Source organism: Platichthys flesus, chromosome 17, assembly GCF_949316205.1.
Source record: "Platichthys flesus chromosome 17, fPlaFle2.1, whole genome shotgun sequence".
NCBI classification, from domain to species: Eukaryota; Metazoa; Chordata; class Actinopteri; order Pleuronectiformes; family Pleuronectidae; genus Platichthys; species Platichthys flesus.
The window spans coordinates 3,249,970-3,264,431 of record NC_084961.1 but is presented as its reverse complement, the minus strand read 5'-3'; the positions used below and the strand labels follow the sequence as shown (position 1 = coordinate 3,264,431).

The following is a 14,462-nucleotide window of genomic DNA, read 5'->3' as shown; positions in this document are numbered from 1 at the left end:
ACGTCGAGAGCCGCGATGCAGCCTCTGACGTCACGGGGGGGACTGTGCCTTTAAGATGCAGGCTACAGGGGGTCGACGGGGGCGTGGCCAGCCCATCATGGCGGCGTGCAGTCCCCATGAGTTTCCGCGAGTCTCCGCCCGCAGCGCCATGAAACCCGCTCGTGAGACCCCCGCAAGCTTCGACCCGCAGGTTCACGTCGTCGGTGTCATGGCGTCTCTTCTTCGCACCTTTAGAACCCCCCGCACCAACACACCCACTCACGTCGTGCGTGACGCCGGTGATGCTGCGCTGTCAAGCGGCTAGCAGCAGCAGCTAGCTACGCCTACGGGCAAGCTGCTGTTAGCATTTGCTAGCTTGATTTGTTTTTGTTTTTTTTAACAACCTTAACAAGCGATGAACCTCGTGGGGAATAAACACGCGGGATTCAAGAAGGAACAACGTTAATTAATTAGGGACAAACTCTACGTAAGGACAACACAGGTAAAGTACCAAGCTAATGTTAGCATGCTATCTAGCTGTGGTACCCGGAAGCTAACGCATGAACGAATACAGTGCAGCAGTGAACCCAGAATCATGTATAGAAGTTGTATTTGTGTAAAGTCAGACTTAGCAATAGTGATAACAATGCTAATGTTGCTAATTATCTCGGTTTACAAGGTGGTTTGGACTGAGCTAACATCAGCTAGCTAAATGTAGTGAGCTAACATCAGCTAGATGCTAATACTTCATAACACAAAGCGCTGCTGTTCGTACTTTGGTACTTCACACAAGGATTAATAGCAGAAACATTAACAGATAATTAAACAGGAGGCTCTAATCAAAAGTTTTTTTAATTGCAGATTATTTTGCTCATTAGATTCTATATGAATGGATAACTTTAAAACACTTATAATAAAAGCTAATCTCTACTCTACGTTGAATTGATGCTTGATTCATATTTTCATAAACTGTTATCAATCAATGAGAACTGTTTACTATGCAAAGATATTAAATTAACTGCTTTATAAGATAATTCAGTTGACAAATGCAGTTGTTGAATCAAATATTTGCAAAGAACTTTATGTTACACGATTAATCGATTGGTTTGTACTTGTCTGGTCACATTTAAATTATTATGATAAAATATATATACAAATATTTATATATGTGTGTGTCTAGTTATGATATATCTTCCCTAATGGATAATGATGGAATCAATAAACAAATAAAATCAAATGACAAATATTTACATTATCAACACATATTGTACATAAATATGTCCTTGATGCAAAGGGCAAGTTTCTCTTCAAGGAATTGCGCAACAAAAAAATGCTGAAGATAAGATCATTTATTTATAACCTGCTTGGAAACTGAAAAGTCAGCAACATGAGGAAGCCCAAGAACAAATGCAGCAGTAAAATAATTAATTCTCGAAACTCTGAAGTCTATAATGTCGTCTACTTGTGTATAGAGAAATGAAATATCACCATAACATCTTTATTTTGTTGTAGCTCTTCTGTGACCATGGATCCGACCTGCAGCGCCTCTGCAGCTCCAGCTGGTCTCACCGTGCAGGTGTGTTTCCCCGGCGCTCGCGCTGCTGTGTTGGAAAATCTGAACCGTCAGCGGGAGGAGGGCCGGCTGTGCGACCTCTCCATCCAGGTGCAGGGTCAGGTGTTCCGGGCTCACCGCTGTGTGCTTGCTGCGTCCTCGCCCTACTTCCACGACCAGGTAGGCACCGGTTCATCATCCGTTAAGAAGAGCTGTTATTGCTTTGTGGCAGTAACCAACTGCACAGTCGACAATGTGCTTCCTGTTTATGGAAGTGATTTTTATATATATTTTTATATATTGTGCGGACGCAGATTATTTCAGCTTTAAATCTGCCACGTAGTCGTCTGGATGGAGCCTCAGTATGTCTGTGCTCCTTTCTCCCAACAGGTGTTACTGAAGAATGTCACAACAGTCTCTCTGCCCTCGGTCATGGACCCGGTAGCTTTTGAGAGTGTGCTGAGTTCCGCCTACACAGGCCAGCTGAGCATCGTGCATGAAGACATTGTGAACTACGTCACCGTGGCCAGTTTCCTTCAGATGTGGCACATTGTGGACAAATGCACTGAGATTTTGAAGAGGCCCCGGTTGTCGGTAGAAGTCTCCTCTGGAGAAGCCGCGGCAGCTCACCAGGGCCCCGCATCACGACAGCAATCCCCCAGCAGCACAGACTGCTTGAATCTGGAGAGAGAGGGAAGACGGAGGGAGAGGAAGCCTGACGCTCTGCCCCCCCTGGCTACCTGGAGACGCCCGCAGCAGTTTCCTAGATGGGGGCGTCCGCGGCCCTCGTCAGCCCAGCACTTAGCTGACACTCAACTGGACACGTTCCCCGGCTACACTGAGAGTGATTACACCAGCTGTGAGGAGGCATGGGTACCAAGCCATGCAAAAACAGGCCACTTTGCACATGATGGACTTGGACACAGTAGCCGGCATCACGGGGGGTTTGCCAGCGGTGACACATTAAAGCAGAAAGTCAGGTTTCAACAGCGGGGAGCAGCGCTGAGTGCCGATCGGCTGCTTGATAGGAACAGAGGAAGCGGGGATGGTGATCAGAACCAAGAAAGGAGAAAGAATGAGAAGAGAGAGATCGAGGCAGATGAAGGAATCGGAGACGATGCCGCAGAGAAAGAGAGCTTTGCACAAATGGGACATTGTGGTAAGATATAAAAGCCTCATGTTGCTTTAATCAGAAATACAAAGCCAGGAAAGAATCCTGATGTAGCTTTTACCACAGACATTAATTACTGCTTTCAATGTTTTCTATTTATAAACAACAATTCATTAATTTTATATCCTAAATTGATTTACTACAGGAAAAGTTTCTGGATTGCAAATACTCTTTTATATTACTCAAAGTTTGGGTTTTAGATATTTAAAAAAAGAAACGATACATGAATTTAGCTTCTGATACCAAATCTATGCTTTATAGAACCGTAGGTTGGTAAAAATACAACACACCATGACATATTGTTAAACTCTTTATATCGATTCTGTTCTTCACTGTTTGCTCATGTAATCCTTCTACTCTTCTTCTCAGTACACAATCTGAATAAATACACTCTAACGATCTGCCTGTGATTTGTTTTCTCCAGCAGACCTGCACCAGGTTTCCAATGTGAATGCACAAGCCGCACAAGCCTCAGTAAAGACTAGTGTGGACGTGATGAAGGAAAAAGTGCAAAGTGATCACTCCTCCAACCTGCCCAGTGTTCATGCCTACCAATCAGGGGACAGAGATCTGGGCCCGTCCTGCTCGGATTCAGCCCGGCAGCAGTGGCAGTCGGGTCCCTGGTCCCATCAAGAGACCCGGCCTCAGGTAGGAGAGGCCGGCAGCTGCAGCAAAGACGAGGATGAGGAGGAGGAGGAGGAGGAGGAGAATGTGGATTTTGAGTGTTTCACAGCAGGGACCTTCAGCAGAGACACGTATGATGAGATAGAGGACGGCACAGGACAGGTTTCCCAGAGGCCTTTAGTGCCTGCGTCTCCAGACTTCACCACGGCAGCCTCCGAGGGGCACTGGCCGTCCACCAGCACGGGACAAAGTGGCTCACTGACCTCCACCTCCAGTCGCCACCTGTCCCCGTCCTCTGCTGCTTTCCCTCCGCCATCCTCACCCCCAACCCCCTCTTCATCATCCTCGGTCTCCCTCGCCGGTGCCCCCTACACAGGGAAAGTCCACTTCTGCCACTGTGGCAAGGCCTACACCCTGAAGAGCATGCGTGACCGGCACGTGAAGATGCAGCACCTCAATCTCCGGCCTTTTGGCTGCCCTGTTTGCACAAAGTCCTTCAAGATGAAGCACCATCTGACCAAGCACCTTAAGACCCACGGCGGGCTGCGGCCCTACGAGTGCGGCCTGTGTGGGAAGAAGGTCATCTGGAGGGACAGCTTCCTCAGGCATCAGGCGCGATGCGAAAGACTCGCCTCCAGCTCCTCGGCCAACAGCAACAACATGAGCACAACTGCGGCGGACATGGACGACAGCTACGGTTATGGATTTGACGAGGGAGAAGCTTTTCTTGTGAGCGGAGGACAGGTGAAGGTGGAGGAGGTGGATTTTCACGGGGGGATGGAGGGCGGAGGGATGGGTGGGCTGCTGGGCAGTGTGCCTGGGATCGTTGATGAACTCAGAACTCAGTCACAGAATCTGAACACGGGTCACGTTTTTAAACAGGAGGCGAGTGAGAGCTTTGGCGGAAACTAAATATTAATGTGAAACATGTTTACCGCCCTTAAACTGTATGTAGATGAATACATATGTGAAGGACAATGAATCACATGATCACTTTGAAAGTCTGCAGACACAAATCATTGACAGTTTCTTGGAGAAGCTTTTTTTTTATGTGCATAAATTTCATGTTGTGTATTTTGAAGAAAACATGTGTTTCATTGAAGTGGTGTCTTTTTCCATTTGTGCAGTGTCACGTAAGCTCAGTTCTAGTTTAGTGATGCTGTAAACTGTACATCTTAAACAAGCCATGCTGTGAATGTACTTTGAACAACTTTAAAGCAACACTATGTAACTTTAATGTAACAACAGCGCCCCCTGCAGACACTTGTTCATTATCCCTGTTGGGCTCCGTGTCCGGGCGATTAAGTGGATTTCATGTAAAGAAGAAACGGCTCTGAAGTCTTAGTCCCACTCACTGAACTAAAACCCAACTGAACGCTGGATATTACCCATGATCCTCTGCTTCCTGAACCACCCGGGAGCCACTGCACCAAATCCACCAAACTCTGTTTAGGATTCTTCATATTTTAAAAGTTTAACGGCTGAATATTGGAGATAAACGCTGGGTTTTAATGCTGCAAAGTGTTGCTTTAATTTGCATTTTGCACATTTCTTTTTGCTGTTGATCTTCATTAGAAGATAAGAACACATGGATCAAAACAATATCAGTGCAATACTGATAAATACACACTTAATGAAAAAAAAAAACTCTTGTTTTACAAGTTAATAAAAGGTTTGGTTGTTGGATGCTGTGACTCATTGTGTAACACTTTGCAGCAGCAGTGACCGGGCTGCAGAGGTCTCTCTTGTTCAAGAAAGGTTATTATGGTCTGGTGCCCAACCAGAATCGTATGAATGGGGATTTTATTTAACTCATTGAAGACGTTCAAGTCTGAACACAAAGAAAAACATCAAATGTCTCTTTAATATTTAGGGTTTGTAAAAGTTAGTCCTGTCTTATAGCCTCAGAAACCAAGAAATATAAATGTAGTGAAGTTAAACTCTGAGCTAAGGGACGACAAAAGATGTTTATTTCCAGTTAGGTTGAACATTCAAAACCCAAGAGTTTGACACAATGTGGAAACACAACACTCAGTTTTCTGCTCCTGCTGCAGAGACACATGTCAACAACCTCAGAAAAAGACAGAGCTGTGTGCGACACAGAGCAAACTCACAAACAGATCTCGTACACACGTGAACAGTGATCCAACACATTATGAACACAACTGAAAATGACCATTACACCTCAGAACATGTGAAGTCAACATCCTCCTGCTCCTCTCGCTGCTTCTGCCTCAAACCACTGAGCCACTTACGATCCGACCATCAACTCTAACAAACCTCTTTCAAAATAAAACACACACAACATTAAAACCCTCAAACTTAATCTAAGACGCAAACAGATCACGTACAACAATAATAAACGAGATAGATGCTAAAGCTACGCTATGGGATCAGTTGTATTTACACTTGTGGTGTTATTACCAGTGCATTTAAAAGGGCATTTTTAGTTCTTCTCATTCGACGACATCAAACTGTACATGTTTAATAACCCCAAACAAAGCTGTTATTCAAAAACAATATCATTTCTTTTAGGTTTCCAGTTTCAAATGCATTTCCCTGCGACAGGCGTGTAAGCAGCGGGATACAAACAAGCGTCACTCGTGTACAAAATGCAGACGACAGGAAACAGACAGTGGCACCATCACAACAACAAACTGAAAGAGGTGATTTTTACAGTCGGATATTGAAGTTAAAGCTTCTCTAAGCCTCTCGTAAACAAATTATAATGACAACATATCCAGGAGGAGTCGGATTATAAAGGGGAACAGTCCCCAGAGAGTGGAGATTACACCGTGTCAGTCTCTAGAGAGTCACAACAAGCTTTGTGTTAGTGAGTTAACATTTCTTGAGGTTGTGAGTCCGCCGCCTGCTGATCTGTGTCTCCTCCCTCGTCTCGTCCCGTCGGCGTTGGGTCTGTGGTTCGGTCCTCGGCGGAGAGCTCAGAAGATGGTGCTCCAGCGTTTGGGGGGTGGACGGGACTTGGTTTCTCCCTGGAGAGAAGAAGAAGAAGAAGAAGAAGAAGAAGAAGAAGAAGAAGAAGAAGATGAGAAACGACTGTTCTCTCTATCCGGCCGCTACGAGGAATCTGTGGGATGGAGTTTGATGAAAGTCGATTTGATTGTCACGTGTTTTCTTGTGAGATCCACACTGAAGATTCCCCCTCAGAGGAGCTGAGGTAGATCACGTGTGTGTGGAGATAATCAATGGATTTGAATGAGTGGAAATATAAAGATGGGTTTATGAAAATGTTGCTCTTTGGTTTGTTAGTCTATTATCATGACAGGCTGCTGTGAAAGCATCTGGATGAGTTAAAAGAATAAAACTATTACAACTGAAATGATGAATCTCTATTACCTCTGCCAAGGAGGTTGTGTTGTCACCCCTGTCCGCATGTGTGTGTTTGTGAACAAGATTACACAAGAATGACTGAACTGATTTCCACGAAACTCAGTGGAAAGACGTTGTATACTTTAACCATGAAGCCATTCAATTTTGGAAGAGATCCGACTTTAACACTGTGAGATTTTCACCATTCTCCTAGGGAATAATTCACGGATCTTGATGAAAACAATCAGCCACATTCAGGGGACTGACATCTTTGAGTTTGTGTAATTTCGTGCAGCTTGATAGATTTGACGATGTTCGGCCTTGGCGGAGGTACGTGCTCATTCTAAAAACTATATTTATTCACTACTCACTGATCTCTGATGAGAGCATCACTGTTGCATTCGGGTAAACACAGACAGGAGAAGGATTTCTGGTGAGGTCCAGTTTTATTGATATATATATAATAAAGTAGATTCAGATGTGATCGTGCAGCGAGCTCACCAGGTTGAAGATTCTGGACAGTGTGCTTTGGTCTCTGCGTCTCCTGACCGGTGACTTTGCGCCCTCGGCACGTGGCGACGAGGCCTAGGAAAAGATGTTCTGTGAGATGTGGACCTGAGGCCTGAAACCACGTTTGATGCTGTGGTGCCGCCTTTTGACCTTTTTACACAAGGTTTAATTAATTTTACATCGATGGGCCTTTTTTCTCTTTTATGAGATGAGACCCAGTCAACGTGTGTGCTTGTTTTGTTACAGAGAAACTAAGTAAAAAATACATATCCACAAATTATACTTCCTCAAATATAAGAAATTCAGCGCATATCCTTGAAAATGCACTTTTTGTACATCTCTTTTTATCAGATCAATTTAAATCTTGTAAATGTGCAAAAGTAAATATGATTTCCAGGCTGCCTTTTTCTTTCCTTTTCAAACTATCCCCCCTATTCCATTTTATTGGGATCAACCTTTCAGTAATTGAATTTGTTATTTTCACTGGGTTTTAAAATGTTTTACAAGCTGAATTTTTTCTGTGGACACCAAAACCAAATCGATTTGACTTGTTTTTAATAAAATAACCTCAAGAAATCGTACAGTTATCAAAAGTTTAAAGGTCTTTCGATTGCGTTTCAATATAATCAAATTTCTACAGATTTTACGATGGAAAAATGGAGCACAGGGAAGCAGGAATGTGGTTTCTCTGAAGTGGAGGGAGAGAAAGCTGCGTCTGTTACTGTGAGAGAAGAACCGAGGCCGAGACGTGACAGGAGGAAAACATGCACACGAGACAGGACCGGATGCACACGACAGAAACCTTTAGAAGGGAAGGAAAGTGACAAGAGCGAGGACAAGTCTGCAGTGAGAGGACGTGAGAGGACGTCAGAGGACACATATGTCTCAACAGAGAGGTGGGGAGACAAAACGTATGGATGAGTGAGTCATCTCCGGCACAAAGGAGATGTAGGTGTTAAAAAGAAGAATAGAGGTGTGAAAGAGAAGAGGAGGAGAAGGAGGAAGAGGAGGAAGAGGAGGAGGAGGAGGAGGAGGAGAGGTGCAGGCCAAGAGGTCCTAAGAGAAAATGTTTACCGGTTGTGGTTCATAAAAAGCTGAGCAGTTTCAAAGTCATCCAGAAACAGGGAGTCGCTCTGGATTCAAGCAAAGAAGGAGAGGGGGGGGGGGGGGGGGGGATTAAAATCTATCAAATTGACTCATAAGCCAATAATCAGTGTTTACAGAGATCAATGAATCTCTTCATGTTTCGATTAACCGACCACCGCACAGGCTGCTGTCGGCTTTCGCTTGGAAAATGTCTCGATTCCAAAATGTGTAAAAAGAGATTTGTCTTTGAGGAAAGCAGCCGAACACAAAGCAAGAGGGAGGGTTAGGTAACAGGTGCACTGCAGACAAAGGAGCTCTCTCTACGGGCGGATTCAAGAGGGATCATTGTACCCACACACACACACACACACACACAGTCGCACACACACACACACACACTCAGCGGTGCACTCAGAAGTCTGGCTTTTGTTCCACTGGAAGAGGAAAGACTGAATGACGTACCAAGCCCAAGACATCTCTCCACTGGACATGAAAGAGAAACATACAGTGACATGATGAGAGGGGGAGCAGTGAGAGGGCGATGCCTCCGACTCGACAAATCCAACAACAATCTGGTCTCAAACATCAAGTAATCAGATTAGCAGCAACGTGGGTGAACCTCCAGAGTCGATCTTGAAAAGAAACCACACGTGTGGACGCATGTGAAGCTTCTCAGTCATTTGAAATGTCCAAAACAGAACGTCCTGACAAAATGCAGCCATGACCATTTAGAAATATAATGAGGAACATTAGTAAAGAACAGGAAGTCATGTATGAATTCTGTGTCGTGACCCCCCCCCCCCCCCCCCCCCTGGACTGATCAACCAAAGAATGAGACTCACCCTGGATTTAGGACGAGGAGAGGAAACCTGAAAAACACAAAGTGACACTGTGACTGACAGCAGGAAAACAAGAATACCCCCCCCTGCTTTCCTCTTTTTATCAAGATGAGCTCTGAAGTTTAATAATGGTCTTAAACTTCAGGAAGTTATCATGACGCCATAAAATGACTTTATGCAAATGGTTAACTGTTTGTAAACCATTAAGTCATGATGTAATATCCATTAATGCAAATCCAAAGAATCCCCACTTACAATGCTCCTGAAGAAATGCGCCACAGCGTTCTCATTGGTCTTGCGACGGGCGGAGGATTGTTGGGGTGAGGAGGCGTGGTGACCCCGGAACGACCCCTGTGAGGATCACAGATCAAGTACAAGTTTACCACAGACTGTGTGTGAAAACGCACAACATGACAGACCCACAAATATGAAGCCGAGCCCTCTTGTTTGCCCCCTGGTGGCTGGCTGCAGTACATGTCATGAACCCTGCCTCCTCCATGTTAGCAGACGTTTTTTTCCCAGTAAGTTCTTAGTTATTTGATGCTATAGAAACAGAGTGAAACGTCATGATTGACAGCTGACACTGACTCGTGATTGGCGTAGAAATGGCATCGCAAATATTTTACTTAAATTTGGAACAACGGGAGGAAGTGGAGACGCATCGTCCATCTTTCAAATGATGTTAACATCGTACAAAACATCACAAACTCAAATAATTCAACTGTGAAATCAAACAGAAATCAGATCGATACCAATCAGGTTTTTACATTTTAACTTTCAGGCTCCATTTAACACACCAGCACAAAAATAGAGCTTGGTAGCTTGACGTTCTTTCCTGAGAGTTAATCCTCCCTTCACCCTCCGAGCCTCGTGATGTAATAATTACAATGATTATAATAATTTCTGAATCTGATGGGTCGTTTGGTTTCTTCCAGGTGAGACTGATGCTCACATGAAGGAGGCTTCACACCACAGAGTAGGAGACAAAGATAAATGATGAAACTCTGCTCGTTTACTCAGTTAAAGACGAACGATTGAGTGTGAAGTCACATTTATCAGATTGATCATGTGTAACAGGCTAAGACACTGTCGCTCAGTGGGACACGATGCACACAGGCACTTTGTTATCTGTGTGAATACTCAGAAATAAAGCTGAAGATAAAAGCCTGCATACTTTCCTGGAGAAAAAAGTCAAGTGCATTAAAGTGTGAGTCAGAAAAACAGGCATGCGGGTCGGAGTAGAGAGCAGCTGTGGCTCCTGAGGACGCCCCCCCCCCCCCCCCCCCCTCACATTGATTCTTAAATCTCAAAAGAGCCTAAATCTGAGATTTCCTAGACTTGGTTGCTCATTAAATTTCAAATGTTGTGGAAGGTTTAAAGGACAACTCAGTCCAAATTAATTTGTTCCTTCTCTTAAGTTATAATCAAATTGTAAATTCTTTTATAATATTTTGAAGGGATGGAATTAAATTGCGAAATTTAATTTTCTGTAGACTTACTTCTCAATAAAGAAGAATCTTTCAATCAATCTACAAATTGGTTTCCAGCTTGTAATTAGTTTTGGATAAAAGCAGCCTGTTAAGAGAATAAAGAGTTTCTAACTGGGGAAGTGAAACCATCAACTTCAGAAAAATGTCAGGTACCAAACTCTTAATTGAAATTTTTTAATTTCTATTTAAATTCAGTAACTCTGATTATGATTTGATCAGAGCCACAGAGCCCAGCACTGGAAGCAGACTTTACTAACACAAATAATTTAACTTTAAACGTTAGAGTTTAAAGATAATCTGAAAAGAAGAAAACTTTTCTTCTGAATCTCGACGCTCACCTTGCTCCTCTTCTTTTTGTCTCCCCCAAAGAATTTGCTAATCTGATCCATGAGTCCAGGGTTCTTCTTTTTCCTCCCGAGCCCGAATGCGCTCTGCCCTGAGCTGCTCGCCGTAGCCATGCCGTGTAGTTGAGGTCGGGGGGGTTTGGCCGGTGTCTAATTGCTCAGTCGTCGTCTTCCTGTCTCAAGTCCACGTCCCACGTCCCACAGCTCCGTTTGCAGTGCTTCTGACGCTCGGGGGGGCCGTCTTTGAAGGTGTCGTCCCAGCAGTCTCGGGGCACCATGGGACATTGGGAGGAGGGGAGGGGGGAGGGGGGGGGGGGTCCACAGCACTGGCTCGCCTCCAGGCATTCTTTGCAGCTTCAGTGGCTTGTGTCAGTCACTGCCGCCCTCCACATGCATGGGCCCAGCCATTGTTCCCCTCCTCATCGGCCTCACCCCCGACCACCGGGACAACAAGGCTCATCTCTGAACTCACGGCCCGATGCAGAGCAGCCGCCGCACTGAGACGTCTTTGTTGACTTCGGCCTCATGCGTCTTCTGAATGGGTCGAGTTCAGGTCGGATGCTCCAGATCGACGTGTGGCGCGGACCCAGAAGAACCAGGGCAGAGTGTCAGGGATGAAATGAACCTGCCGTGAATCTGCATGTTTGGATTTTCACGTTTCTTTGGGTTATCAAGTTGAAACCAGTGAGCTTCAAAGCAGGTTCCATTCCCCCCGGTCTGTTTGTTGGTTTGTTTATTTCTCAGCAGAATTACTCCAAAAACAACAGAATTCACCTTATTAATGGTTAAACTAGGTTTTCCATCGAAGGCCAACACGATGCACCAAAGCAAAACCATTCCATCGTGAAAATAACAATGGTTTTCTCTTCTGCTCTCTAAAATAAAACAAAGAAAGACTGTTCAAAGATTTAAGATCTGCTCTTCCACCTCAAGCTAATCTCACGTGTTGCTGAAGAACGTGTGATATTGATAGAAAGTGAGATATTTGAATGAGGATTGATGTGTTTGAGAGTTTCCTCGTTAATCTGAGAGAGTTTTCACTTCTCGTGTTGCACATCCCAACGCTACACGAAGGCCTGGGTGTGTTGTCCCATCGAGAGGCGGCAGCGCCCGAGGAACAAAGCCTCGTCTGTGGCAGGACACGTTCTGTCAGAAAACACCCACGCAGCATCGGAATATTAATATTTCAGAACAGGAGCCTTTTTGTTGCGGCTCCTTGTTATTTCAAGTCAGAAACTAACTTTTAGGAGCAAAGTGTGGTGATGCATGAATTTGTTTTCATATCACTGCTGAGCTCCAGCTGACATTGGGGCGAGATGCACCAACATGAAGTCAATATGTAGAAACTGTCTGGATGATCAGCTCCTTCAAGTTGCAAATATGTGACACAGAAAAGGAAAATCTGAAATTGTTGGTAAAAGGAGGAGAAAGGAAAAAGGCTTTCTTGTGAGCAAGTGCCTCTGGGAAGTCACTGGATCCAACATGGCTGCCCAGTTTCCTGAATAAACCGAGTAAACTGGGGATAAACTCAGAGGCCGACGTGTTTGTCCACCCTGACCTCGCGGACAGGGCCCGGCCTGTTCGGCCTGCAGGGCCCGGCCCCACGGGACTCAGGGAGGGGGGGCGCAGGAATCCAGGGAGTGGGACGACCCCACAGCTCGGGGCCCGCGGGTCCAGAAGAGTCTTGGATTTGTTCCTGAGGCTGGAAGGTCGAGGACGAGCGCGGGGGGGAAACAATAGCGGCCATGGATGAGAGCTGTGGGACACAAACACGGGAGATATCCTCGAACCCCCGAGAGGAATGTAGATCTAGACCAAGACGCCCACTCAGAGAGGCGGATGAATATCTATCTGCTACTGAAGAGAGGGAGAGAGAGAGAGAGAGAAGAAGGGAAGAAAGAAAGACCCCTGTCAGATCACATATGCAATTTTTTTTTATTGTTTTAAAGTTTGTATGATTTCTTAATTTCTGAGAAATCAAAGATGAGCATTGTGTTTCTCTTTATTTGAATCCTGTTTAAACACAATGATCATCAAACCTGCTGTTCAGTTCAAACATATATTTCCCTGTCAGGAATAGAATAGAATCAACCAGGAATCTGCACAATAACATTTCTCGTATTAATTCACTTCTTGAGTGACTTTTGATTTGTCTCAGTGTTTTGACATGTTTGGTTTGGATTCTTAACTTCAGTTGTTTGTCGTTTTACTTTGAAGTGTCCTCGTGTGTCTCTTTTTTTTTTTTATATTTTTGTTTATTGGAAGTAGTTTCACAAGATACAACAATATAACAGGGAATACTTCCATCTTACATTTTTTCCCATCTTTTTATCCCTCCCACTTTCCCATCCCCAGCACCCATAACAAACCTATAAACACGAAAAAACAACCAAATATAAAAATACATAAATAAATAAATAAAATAAAATAAAATAAATAATTAAAGGGTAAAAAAATAAAATTAAAAATAAAATAAATGGGGGGGAGGGGGAGGCTCAGTCATCACCATAACTCAGAGATGTCAAAGACTCAATATGACTTAAGAGAGGTCTCCAAGTCTTGTCAAATGAATTTAAGCAACCATTCAGGGAAAATCTTAGCTTTTCAAGACTCATGAACAGTAAAACTTCTTCAACCCACCTACTGTGAGATGGGGGTTGAGGGTGTTTCCATTTAAAGAGTATTAGGCGTCTGGCCAACAGGGTGGTAAAGGCAAGGACATTCTGTATAACTCTAGAGGCAAAAGGCTGTAGGGGGACCCCAAACAAAGCCAAGAGAGGTTGAGGAGAGATGGTAGTGTTATATGTTGTGCTAAGAGTTTTAAAGATTTCAGACCAGAATGTGGCAAGCCCGGGACAGGACCAGAACATATGAGAATGATCTGCTGGGGATTGTTTGCACCTGTTACAGGAGTCAGTTATATTGGGATAAATTCGAGATAGCCGCAAGTTAGTGTAGTGAACTTTGTGCACTACTTTACATTGTAGGAGGCCATGCCTTGCACAGATTGAAGAGGAATGAACCAACCGTAATACTTGTTCCCAATAATCATCAGGTAGTGTGACTCCAAGCTCTTGCTCCCAAGAATACTTGGGGCCTGATGCTGGGCTATCGAGAGAAGAGTTGATAAGGCTGTAAATGCTAGAAATTAGTCGCTTTTGTCCGGGATCAAGAGCCAGTATTGAATCAATCAATGTTTCTGGAGGACGACTGGGGAATTTGGGGTTCTGATTCTGAACAAAATGCCTTGTCTGAAAAAAACGAAATAGATGGGAATTAGGCAGGTCGAATTTTCTTGAGAGCTCTAAAAACGACATAAAAGTCCCTTGGTTGTAAAGGTCCTTAAATTTTGTTATCCCTTTGTTGAACCACGTCCGAAAGGTCAAGTCAGTGCAAGAAGGCGGAAATACGTGTGTCTCTTTTAAATGTACTTCCTGTCCCTGTCTTGTTTCCTGTTCCTGTGTCTCACCTGAGCTCAGTCTTCTCTCTGAGCTCCTTCACTTTCCTTTGTGATTTCTTCCTTTTTGCTCCCTGGTG

The 14,462-nt window shown here is 44.4% G+C and overlaps 2 protein-coding genes across 6 annotated transcripts; one reads left to right on the top strand and one right to left on the bottom strand.

Annotated features, from left to right (window-relative positions):
• Positions 1-94: 94 nt before the first annotated feature.
• Positions 95-5,010, top strand: zbtb22a (zinc finger and BTB domain containing 22a). 2 transcript variants are annotated; one of them, XM_062409706.1, is made up of 4 exons: positions 95-481; positions 1,492-1,711; positions 1,922-2,690; positions 3,130-5,010. In XM_062409706.1, the coding sequence occupies exons 2-4, from the start codon at positions 1,505-1,507 to the stop codon at positions 4,236-4,238; spliced, it is 2,085 nt and encodes a 694-aa protein (XP_062265690.1). In that variant the 5' UTR covers positions 95-481; positions 1,492-1,504; the 3' UTR covers positions 4,239-5,010. The 2 variants fall into 2 exon arrangements, with proteins under 2 accessions (XP_062265690.1, XP_062265688.1); XM_062409704.1 differs by having other exon boundaries at positions 3,127-5,010.
• A 264-nt stretch (positions 5,011-5,274) lies between these two features.
• Positions 5,275-11,166, bottom strand: mbpa (myelin basic protein a). 4 transcript variants are annotated; one of them, XM_062409745.1, is made up of 7 exons: positions 10,920-11,166; positions 9,347-9,442; positions 9,095-9,121; positions 8,715-8,735; positions 7,158-7,241; positions 7,028-7,048; positions 5,275-6,319 (listed from the first exon to the last, which is right to left on the bottom strand). In XM_062409745.1, the coding sequence occupies exons 1-6, from the start codon at positions 11,037-11,039 to the stop codon at positions 7,046-7,048; spliced, it is 351 nt and encodes a 116-aa protein (XP_062265729.1). In that variant the 5' UTR covers positions 11,040-11,166; the 3' UTR covers positions 5,275-6,319; positions 7,028-7,045. The 4 variants fall into 4 exon arrangements, with proteins under 4 accessions (XP_062265729.1, XP_062265727.1, XP_062265730.1 ...); XM_062409743.1 differs by lacking the exon at positions 7,028-7,048; XM_062409746.1 differs by lacking the exon at positions 8,715-8,735 and having other exon boundaries at positions 10,920-11,165.
• Positions 11,167-14,462: the final 3,296 nt, after the last annotated feature.

Excerpts from the sequence above, each read along its gene's own strand:
- zbtb22a (XM_062409704.1), top strand. The coding sequence starts at position 1,505 with ATGGATCCGACCTGCAGCGCCTCTGCAGCTCCAGCTGGTCTCACCGTG. Across the intron at positions 1,712-1,921 it reads CGCCCTACTTCCACGACCAG|GTGTTACTGAAGAATGTCAC; the intron begins GTAGGCACCGGT and ends TTCTCCCAACAG. Across the intron at positions 2,691-3,126 it reads TGCACAAATGGGACATTGTG|CAGACCTGCACCAGGTTTCC; the intron begins GTAAGATATAAA and ends TGTTTTCTCCAG.
- mbpa (XM_062409743.1), bottom strand. The coding sequence starts at position 11,039 with ATGGCTACGGCGAGCAGCTCAGGGCAGAGCGCATTCGGGCTCGGGAGG. Across the intron at positions 9,122-9,346 it reads CGCATTTCTTCAGGAGCATT|GTTTCCTCTCCTCGTCCTAA; the intron begins GTAAGTGGGGAT and ends TGTGTTTTTCAG. Across the intron at positions 6,320-7,157 it reads TGTCCAGAATCTTCAACCTG|GGAGAAACCAAGTCCCGTCC; the intron begins GTGAGCTCGCTG and ends TCTTCTCTCCAG.